Source organism: Macrosteles quadrilineatus, unplaced genomic scaffold (assembly GCF_028750875.1).
Source record: "Macrosteles quadrilineatus isolate MER2022 unplaced genomic scaffold, UCM_ALF_1.0 Scaffold_6__1_contigs__length_79288215, whole genome shotgun sequence".
NCBI classification, from domain to species: Eukaryota; Metazoa; Arthropoda; class Insecta; order Hemiptera; family Cicadellidae; genus Macrosteles; species Macrosteles quadrilineatus.
Genome location: NW_026542599.1, coordinates 53,129,954 through 53,140,926, shown reverse-complemented (window position 1 = coordinate 53,140,926; position 10,973 = coordinate 53,129,954). Strand labels below are relative to the sequence as shown.

The 10,973-nt window shown below is 33.3% G+C and overlaps 1 protein-coding gene across 1 annotated transcript; it reads right to left on the bottom strand.

Annotated features, from left to right (window-relative positions):
• Positions 1-377: 377 nt before the first annotated feature.
• Positions 378-10,089, bottom strand: LOC128997103 (uncharacterized). Its single transcript, XM_054422680.1, has 6 exons — positions 9,999-10,089; positions 7,461-7,525; positions 6,354-6,471; positions 1,423-1,624; positions 977-1,168; positions 378-777 (listed from the first exon to the last, which is right to left on the bottom strand). The coding sequence occupies exons 1-6, from the start codon at positions 10,048-10,050 to the stop codon at positions 582-584; spliced, it is 825 nt and encodes a 274-aa protein (XP_054278655.1). The 5' UTR covers positions 10,051-10,089; the 3' UTR covers positions 378-581.
• Positions 10,090-10,973: the final 884 nt, after the last annotated feature.

Below are 10,973 nucleotides of genomic sequence, written 5' to 3'. Positions count from 1 at the left end.
GAAAGGAACAGAACTCTTTAACTAAACGAGGTTTCTTACACCATGAAGGTTGCTTGTCTACCATTTCATAGAAATGACTTAATAGTGGTTTATCATTACTCCAAGGGACCGTAATTGATTGTTTGAAACTATGCTAGAATGACTATTATTGTTATTCTGTAAATATTACTTAAGTTATTTCACTAAACTAAAAACATATTCACTGTAATTCTTGTTACCATCAAGTTATGTTACTGATTTAACTAGTAATTTGCTGACCAAATGTGGTTCTAACTCAATTACAACAAACTGATAAGGCTATCATAATTCATCAATATCAAGATCTCATAGATGACGGGGAACTAATTTACAACACACCTTGTAATTTTACACATTAAGTTTATTTTGATTCACCTTCCAAGCATGGAAGGATTATTCTAAGCAGTTTCGTTCCTAAGAATTTTATTTTGCAATGTTATTAGTATTTTTAAAGCTTTACAATTTTCAATTAATATTTTTACCACTGAACTAAGATTTTTGATGCAAGATGAATTGTATAGTCAAGTGAATGGTCTCTATAGTGGTTCGTGAAGTTTCTTTAGTCACTCTTCATCTTTCCCTTCACCATCGTAGTCAAACTTAACTCTTCCATCTTCGAACCATACGTCCCTGGTGCCAGATAGATTTCTCAGTACAGTCTCGTACACAGCGTCTATAGTGGGTCGGTACAGTCCCTTCAGATTCAACACTGACACCGGCTCTCCTTTATCTTGGAGATCTCTGTACATCTTCAGAACCCTGTAAGGTAAGAGCATTGCATAGTCAATGGCAAGAGTAAGGGTAAGAGTAAACTAACACATTGTACTTTACTAGCGAATTTAAATATCTCAGTTTTTGCAAAATGCAATAACTCTTTCTATACTCCAGTAATAGGAGTAATGCTAATTTTCAGTTATCTTCTGCAGTTAATTAACCAGACGATTAGTATCTCATTTACCTTGGTTTCCAGGTGACAGGACTCCGAGTGGTAACTTGATTGAAGTGGAGGTTGTCTGGAAAGTTAAGGAAGAAGATTATATCCGGGCGAAAGAGGTCAGCTGGTATTTGAAGATCAGGTGCGGTGACGTCAGGGGCGTCTTCGGCGGTGTATCCTTGGACTAGGGCAAATGTCAGCATGTCCCACCAATACCTGGGCCACAATACTTATATGATTGTGTATTTGTAATTAACTAATAAATTGCTAAGGCACTTATTGATGTCAAATTAAAACATTGATTACTTTTACCCAGAGATCTGTATACCGACGTATAATAGTTGTAGGATTCTACATAAGATAAATTCAACTGTTATTGAAAATATATGCATATAGGGCCTATAAAATGCAAAATAAATTATTGTAAACCCCAACAAACATAAATATACATTTCATAATACAAGCATTACCCATTAACAACCACAGCTCTTCCCAGAGCCAGATGAAACTTAACGTCGTACGAGATGGCATACATGGAAAGTAGGTAGAAGGCACGACGAAACATAGTGCCTCTGGGCAATTGGTTGGCGAATCCTTGCAGACAATGTGATGGATGGACCAAGTATCTTCCCCTCATGAGACGAGCTACCCTCATGCCAATCACGTTACGGCCTGCAAACAGTGAGTTGTATCAGATACATTTTCGTCAGGAAAAGTAGGTAGGAATAAACAAACGTAAGAGTAGTCCAGGACCTGACTAGGGTTCTGTGTGCATGTCGTGTATAGAGAATTTTGCTTTTGCATTTCAATATAGGTGTCTTAGGAAGTGTTTTCCAACTGTCTTTATAAGACTTGCGAACTGCCCTAGATGCCGGACTAATAGGCGTTTTTGCGCCAAAATTGGTGTTTTTATGAGATTTATCTAGTTTCTTGACGTAATCTTTTGAGTAAAACATATCGAATTTGGTATTTTTGTAAAGATTTTTAAATGTTCTACAACTTTTTTCATTGGTGGTTTTTTATAAATTGTATCAATAAAACGTTACAAACAAAAATAACTCAAAAATATTGAAAAATACAGGTTTTTGCAAAATTACGAAGAATGCACTAAACACACAACAAATGTGTAAATGTAAAACAGGTAGCATTTAAAATTATCTTTCAAAAAAAAAATTCATTCCGATCCGACAAATAGTTTGCGAAATATACGGTTTTAAAAATATCAATGGCCGCCATTTTGATGACGTCATAGCTCGAAAACGTACCAGGTGCGAACTTGACACCCGAGTGGAAAACACTTCCTAAGACACCCATATTGAAATGCAAAAGCAAAATTCTCTATACACGACATGCACACAGAACTCTAGTCAGGTCCTGGACTAGAGCGTGATCAAGCAGTAGTAAGTAGCTTATAATGAAATTTTTCTGGATGTAAAGATAAAAAAGCATTTCAGTCACGTACATGTGATATAGTATCCTATTGGACAAATCTTTTTCTATCAACATAGTAATATAACAGGTGGTAAAACTCCAATTCAATGTCCGTGATGTATGTAATGGTGACACGTAAGATTAATATGATGTATATGTAATGTACCCTATAGTCATCAGCAAGTTAAGCCTTTTTTGAACATAAGGTACATATGGGTCATCACAAGTAATGAAACTTGGGATGTAAAATGTTAGAGGTACAAGTAAAGTAGAAATAGTGTAATGTAACAAGTGGGAAATGTGAGAGATCATGTGTCCAAAGGTAGATATTTGAGAAGAATATTTTAATAATTACGAGCTGTATGCTTCGCGTCGGTGTAACATAATAATGTTGTTCTTTAGATCTGCTGTCGTCAGTGCCATTCGAAATGTCCCTTGTATTGAAATTTATATTTGATTTAATTTGAAAAATTAGAAATGTTTGAAATGGGTCTAATACGAATTTTAGAAAATATTGAGTATGAATAAAATATAAGGGTTTAATTAAAATATAAATATGTTGACACTGTTGTTTAAAAATTTGTCGATGTCAACAAAGAATATTAAAATATTTTCTTTTGGGACTTGATGACGAAATAGTTACACTCCAACTTTAATAAAAATACTTAGGGGATAACAACGTAAGCGATAAAATATTATGATATTTCAGTTGTTTATAAAATTAACAAAAAATAACGCTAAGCTCCTTTTAGCGAATTTCCCTATAGGGAAGTAGCTATTACCGTAGGTGGCACGGTAAGACCTAGACCCGGGACCAATTTACTTTTTTATTTTGATGTCCCCAGAGGCCAAAAACACCATTCGTTCAAGTTTATATATATATATACTAGCTGTAACCCGCGGGCTTTGCCCCGTTTAACTTCTTAATTTTCAAGATTATCTCGTTCGCATGGCTCAATCAGGTCCTGGTTGAAGTTTGTTCGCTACGCTCACTCACCTTTAGGTTGGAGCTCGTTCGCTACGCTCACTCACCTTTAGGTTGGAGCTCGTTCGCTGCGCTCACTTGCCTTCAGGTTGAAGTTCGTTCGCTACGCTCACTCACCTTTTGGTTGCAAATTAGCTGTTGTCATAAATGTAAAAGAAATAATAGTGCTGAACCCTGTTGGTAATCCTTGTAACTTTAATGCTATTGAACATCATAGAACAGAACCAACTTGTTTAATTGAAACAGCTGATAAGATTCAATAATTCCATTTCTCATAAGGTTAACATGGGAAACTCCAGAGCCACTGGGGCGGAGCCCGAAAGGATTTTTGAAATAAGAATATGCCTATATGTTAATCGGGAATGTGAGCTATCATCATGCCAAATTTCAGCCCAATCCGACCAGTATTTTTCGCGTTCACTTGTCACAAACATACATCCATACATCCATACATCCATACATCTAAACTTTCTCATTTATAATATTAGTAAGATGTTAATCGGGAATGTGAGCTATCATCATGCCAAATTTCAGCCCAATCCGACCAGTATTTTTCGCGTTCACTTGTCACAAACATACATCCATACATCCATACATCCATACATCTAAACTTTCTCATTTATAATATTAGTAAGATATATATACGTCCGTGAATGCGATAACTTGAGTAATTTTTGTCCGATTTTGATGAAATTTAGTTTAAAGGTGTAAAGCGGGATAAACTTGAATGAGTTCGCGAACCAGCACGATCGGACCATGGGAACGGGGCTTTACGGGGTGTTTTATGGGGGTAAAAATTGGTTTTTCTCACTTTTGACCCTCAAAATACAAAATTTCCCGATTTCTCTTTAGACCTTTTTAAAGAGTTTAAAAAAAACAAATAATTTAGTATGTAAAAGAATTTTTGTTCGATTGTTAGTAACGGAGAAAATTAAAAAAATTGTTAATTTAAAATTCCCATGTTATTCTTATGGAGAATATTGCCAAATGTTGTAGTTTGCTTGTTTATGGATATATTTTGATCAAACTTGGCAAATTTATTTATTTTGTACTAAGCTATCAATATTTTACTCAAAAACACACTTTATTAGTTTCCTTGTAGCAGCAAATCTAGGTACTCGTTAAACCTAATGTTATTAAAATATATTTAACTGAAAATCAAAATTCAGACAAATGGAAATTCGCTTAGTCGGCAGGTTTGCTGCGGCAGGGGGTATTTAGTAATAACATTCAGTATGCTTGACACTTTGACAAAATGCAATCTGAAGAAAATACTTTTTGTGGTTTGGAATTCTCTTATATCGTATTGTATTTACTCACATGACTGGTGTGATATATGACACTAAAACTGTATAAGATACAACAATAAAACACGTCTTGAAAACAAACGTCAATATCCAATTATTAAAGAACGGCGTTGATTGGTGTGCCTGTGCTACAAATTAAGGGTGTCGAATTTAAACTTTTATGGGAGAGGATAAAACAAATATGCGATAGATAGCTGAAAGGAATGGTTGCACGGTAAAGGGATTTTAATGGAAACATAGATTCGTACTTTGAGAGAAAAGGGATCCTTTTACTACTCTGTCTTTTGAATCACATGTGTTCAAAGCAATTTGAATGAAAGTTTAATACATTTCAAACTAAATGTCCACTTGTTTTTTTTATCACTACTTCCTGTGACCGCAAATAAAAAAATTACAATAAAAATTTATACTTAATATTTTTTTTCCTTATTGTACTTCTTAAAAAACAGGTATTTAGTGTACTTAAGTGTTTTTGTACAATTATTGAATACGGAGAAAATCACTATCAAACATATATTTATCGACTGATACTAGGCTATATAATGTATCCTATAAAATCTAGAAAACATTCTTAGATTATTAGATATTATATTTTTTTAAACACCATTTTTTTAATGGATTATTTACGTTTTTCACAATAATCCTTACTTTCTATTGTTGCCTTACAATTGCTTTTGAATTGGTACCCAGACCCGACGTGGAATTGAGATTCAAGTAGTGTCTAACTTAAATTTTGCAACTAACTACAAACCATTTCCAGAGAGCTAGCTCTGATAATCTTTCAAGTTTAGTAGACGATTTAACTTCAACTCTATGACATCGACTATTTACATAAATTAGCATGATTTATGTCTGGAATACCTATTAACTCGTTTAAATATAGTTAGATCAATATTTTATTTATTCAAATAAATGTCCTTTTCCACTTTTCATAAATGGAATGAAAAATTCTAAGCGTATTATATTTCAAAATAAGCAAAATAGAGAATAAAGACCATACAAAAAGATAAATAGAAAAAGAGAGCGTGTTCTACCAGGCTTTGATTTCACCTTACACATAAGTGCACTCCCTATACGCTCAACGCTGTTCCAAGCTATTCCTACTTTGCTGGGGCGTCTTCATTGTATTAATCCAAACAGCTCAGTACAATATAATGTATTATTATAATGTATGCATGTAATGTATTATTATGTAATGTATTATTATAATGTATGTATTCGTCTGTCAACTCTATAATATAAGTATATATTATTAATAAATATATATATATATATATATATATATATATATATATTATTTTCTTGCATTTTTAGGGCTACTAATATAATAAAAATCAAAATCATATTTAACAAAGTACCCTTTTAGTAATTATTTTATTTTATATGTATATATATATATATATGTTTCATGCGTATGAATAATATCACTTGAATACAAACAAAGTAAAATAAAGACTCATAAATAATACTTGAAATTATTTTCACATTTTTGAAGTATGGGAAATTCTTTCTAAAATCACATTTCAAATAATATACATAATACAAATTTCTATAAAATAACGTTAATAAAAAATCTACTGTTTGGCCTATTAACACCAAATCGTTACATACTTAAAATATATACTATTGATATATATTACTGATGATATATTACCGATAACCAACTTCATTAGCTTACTTTTCCTGTGATTTCCCTCCACAACAATGAAAGGCCTGCGGTCCTTCGAAATGGACTTCTCCTCCATGGAGCAACATTCGTGTTCGAAAGTGTACAGGATGTCGTTGGCCAACAAGCTCTAAAAACATGATTTAATCAAATTAAATTTAGCTACTGACGTCTACATCACGATTTGGAGTTAGAGTTTTATAATAACCAACAACATGGTCTAACAGAATGTGTTAGTTAGATTTTACCCTGTTAAAACCACAGGAATTAAGGAAGTTAAATCTATTTGGCACCTTACTCGTATAATGTATTGGTATTATTCACATTGTGTTTGTCTTTGAACAATGGTTGAGTTAGTTGATAAGAGACAAACGGCTTGGACTTAGGTGCAAGAGTGGCAGCGTAAATCCCTGGTATATCAACAAACATTTGAGATGTTTGGACCGCTTCCACCACTTTCATTTAAAAGCATTTAAGCATTTAGTGTTCCCAAGACGTATTGTTTTGTTCTTAATAGCCGTGTACCTTCCTCTACCGCTCCTCTGCCGTAGGCCTAGAGGAGGCCATTTTAGTAATGATTTTTAATTTTGCTTTTGGTAAGGCTAGATAACGAGAAATAAATGTGGTTAAGTATATGTGTCCAAGGCATCTCTTCCACTTGTAAAGTTACTTCAAACCTTTTCCTAACCTATTAGAAGTTATGTAAGCTCAGCGAGCAAACACGTGTCTCTCCAAGGCCTATAACCAAAGAGTGTATTGCAGTTAGTCCTTTGAGGATTACGGTGGTTTTGGAATTGACAGTATAATATTGTTCAACATTCAGGGATTTTTCATGGTTAATTGTAATATTTTACTGTTCAATAGAAGGAAACATAACTGGGATGAGTGGAATGAATATTTTAGTTAAATGACACTATTACCAAAGTCATCTGCTTTATATGGACCGCAGCTCTTTACTCCAAATATAATATGAATAAAGGAGCGTGTCACCGGTATCACATAGTAAGCAACGAGGTATTTTCCCAAATCTCCCACCAGTTGTTCTATTACAATTACATAGTATAACACAGTATATACGTTTATTTACCATAATGTTCTCAGTCATACGTTATTACATACCGAGTCATTTCTGAAGTATTCTTTAACTTGTTCCAGATTGAAAAACATTCGAAAGTCCGCTCGACCTGTATACAACAATAAATGCATTATATAGTTTGGAATAGCAATCCAGGATATATATTATTTCACTCAATATACTATATGTATGTATAGGGTGGCTGAAAAGTAACTTGCATCCCCCCTTAACTTTTGAACCTTTTGAGATTATTGAAATTAGTTTGCGGTAACCTTCATAGAAATGAGGGGATACAATAATAATAGTTGATTTTGAAAATTTTGCCCTATTAAGGTAGCGGGGGTAGAGGGTAACTCAAACTTTTCAAATAGCAAGTATAGTCGAGTTTGGTATCATTTTACAGGTCTTAAAAATACTAAACAATTGACGTAAATAAAACCAAAATCAGCCCACTAATAACAAAATGGCACCATAAAACGTATCAAATCCAAATAACCAATTTTAAGCAACCCCCAACCCCCACTACCCCTAAGGGAAAATTTTTAAAATTAACCATTATTATTGTAGCCCTTCATATCTAAACAGGTTGCCACAAACAAATTTCAAAAATCTCAAATAGGTAGTTAAAAAGATAAAAAGGGTACAAGTTAATTTTCAGCTACCCTCAAGGTTATTTGGATTTGAAACGTTTTAGGGCACCATTTTGTTATTAGTGGGCCGATTTTGGTTTTCTTTATTTTTGAATTGTTTTGTTTTGTCAAGACCTGTAAAATGATACCAAACTCGATGAATATACTTACTATTTGAACATTTTGAGCTACCCCCTACCCCCGCTACCTCTGAGGGCAAAATTTTCAAATTTGACCATAATTATTGTAGCCCCTCATATCTAAGAATGTTTCCGCAAACCGATTAAACCTTAAATGGTTGAAAAGTTAAGGGTGGGTGCAAGTTACTTTTCAGCCAACCTGTATATACATATTCTTAATATTCTTGAGTGTGGCAGATTGCGTATTAAGTGTGGCAGATACGATATGTATTAATGTGGCTCAAATCAACGCTGATCATTAAATTTAACTAACCCTAGAATTTTTGTACCAGCTAATTATCTGCTAAGCAGACAATATAATAAATTACTTAAGCCTATTTGTGCAGGATCTCTCTTACTTTAAGAAGGTACGTCTCCAAGGGTCCCAAGATACCAACCTGTTCCCAAGATACCTGCACGGAGTAAATGGGTAGGTGTTGCTTCTAAATAACAGTAACATACGTTCGTATGCAAAGGCAAGACAAGGCAGAGGTAAATTTGGGTGCAAAGGTGTACGAGCAAAGAATGACAGTTTCGTTTTTTAGGATTTAGTTGGCATTTAGTAGGATCTGGTTTGGCGATCGCTAAGAGTGTCAATCTTGCTCATTCCACCCTCGGCTTCGCCTCGGTCGTCAAGTTAGAGAGTTATTTTAGGCGCTAGTAATGAAACATACTATTATTAGATTGTTTATTGATTAATATTTTTACAGTGTTATTTTTTAATAAAATAATTTCATGATAAACGACAGTGATTAACCATGGTTTGCAGGAAGTGATCGCCTGAATTCCAAAAGTTGGTTATATGATTGAGCAGAATTGAGTGAAGTTGTTATACTACAATCCTGCTTTTGTTTTCCACAAACTCCTCCTGAACGGCTGAAGTGGTCCGCACGAAATTTAGCACAGTTACCCACTATGGAAAGGTAAAAATCGGAAATGATACAAATCAGCCTAAAGGCATATTTGTTGCCACTCTATTATTTACAGGATTTCAATAAAAAGGTAAAAACAAAAAATTCTTAATATATGTTAATCAGTGAATCACACATTTCAAATACAGTACAAAAGGAAAGAACAATCTGATTAATATCGTTGAGCATAATTTACTAATGAATAACTAATTAGGGTCACCGGAATTAGGAATTAGGCTAATGCACCATTGACTTTAGATACTCTTTAAATAGCTATTCCATTTACTGTACTGTATGTGTACCAAATGTGCCATTAACTTTGAATACTGCAAATAAACATTCCGTGTAAGTGAAATAGACCTACCATTGACTTTGGCATTTCATTTATGTAAACCAAATAAACCGATAACTTTAGATACTGCAAGTTGACATCACATTGACGTGAACCAAATGTACCATTGACTTTGGATACTGCAAGTAGACTAAGTTATATTATTATTATTTATTATGTCGCAAATTATTTACTATTTATCATCTTGAGCAAATGAATGTAATATTATAAATTATTGTAAAATGGTTATACCGTAAATAAATAAACGTACCCTTTCCTTTGGATACTGCAAATAGGCATTTCGTTTAAGTGAAATAGACTTACCATTGACTTTGGATGGTAGCATTGACTTTAAAAAAGTATTGGATTAATATACTATCTCCGCTCAATATTGCAAGCAGACAACTGCATTGTATAGCTAGTAAATATTGGACAACACATTTTCCCTACTTTGTTAAAACTAACGACAAATAACATTTGCAAAAATAGTGCACATAATCTACACCAGACTAAAACTATTTTATGCACATACCATATCGTATCACGACTACACTCAACACAAAACACTTTAATATCAAATTCATCTTCTTTCAACCACTGCATGTTGTCTGAATGGTCAGCTGTGTTGGTAAAAAACAGAAGCGATGCATTTCGATAAGATTTACTGATAAGATTGCCATACATCGTTTATAATGTATATGTTACGTAAGCAGAAAAACATACAATGATATAATATGAGTTAATGTATTTAGATAGGGGTTTGCTTTACATTGATAAATACATTTCAGTATTTACTAGAGTAACAACTGTATTGGGCTATTAATTTTAAGGTCAAAATTTAAACTTTGTTTGAACAAAACCATAGGAACTTTATCTTACCGCGTATTCACAAGTTTTAAGTGCCAACCAAAAGATCCTAGATGAACTTAGGTCTGTAGCTATAAATCTTAAGCATACAGATATAAAATTTCACTAGAAAATTTGTCCAAATCCTTTACTCTGTTACGAGATATGTCTGTTTGTCTATCTGTATGTATGTCTGTCTGTCTGTAATATATATATGAAAATCCAGCAGAAGGATTTTTATTATTTTTTTAATTAGGGACTCATAGCCCTAAAAACGTGATTAGTGACAGCCACTTCCTCAGGAAAATTCTTATTTCGCTACACAAATCATTTGAACAAAAAAAATACATTGGCCTTATGGGTTTCCAACTATGTGTTTGAATAAAATAACAAGGAAAACATAACAAAATACTATTACTAGTACACATGTGGAAATGTGTAGTTCCACATGTGTTTATAACAAGTCATAAAAAACATTACGATGGGAGAGCATCAGTTGTAATTATTGAGCAAAGATCACTCGATATAGGATAAAATCGTTCTGATCATATAACTTAATTAATTAATTGATTAATTTACTTTGCCCTCTCACCAAAGCTTAATCCCCGAAGTACTGAGGCATTCCAAGTAATCTAATTACATTTGGGGGTTTTTGTTAGCA

Excerpts from the sequence above, each read along its gene's own strand:
- LOC128997103 (XM_054422680.1), bottom strand. The coding sequence starts at position 10,050 with ATGAATTTGATATTAAAGTGTTTTGTGTTGAGTGTAGTCGTGATACGA. Across the intron at positions 6,472-7,460 it reads AATACTTCAGAAATGACTCG|AGCTTGTTGGCCAACGACAT; the intron begins GTATGTAATAAC and ends TCATGTTTTTAG. Across the intron at positions 778-976 it reads CCTGTCACCTGGAAACCAAG|GGTTCTGAAGATGTACAGAG; the intron begins GTAAATGAGATA and ends CTTACCTTACAG.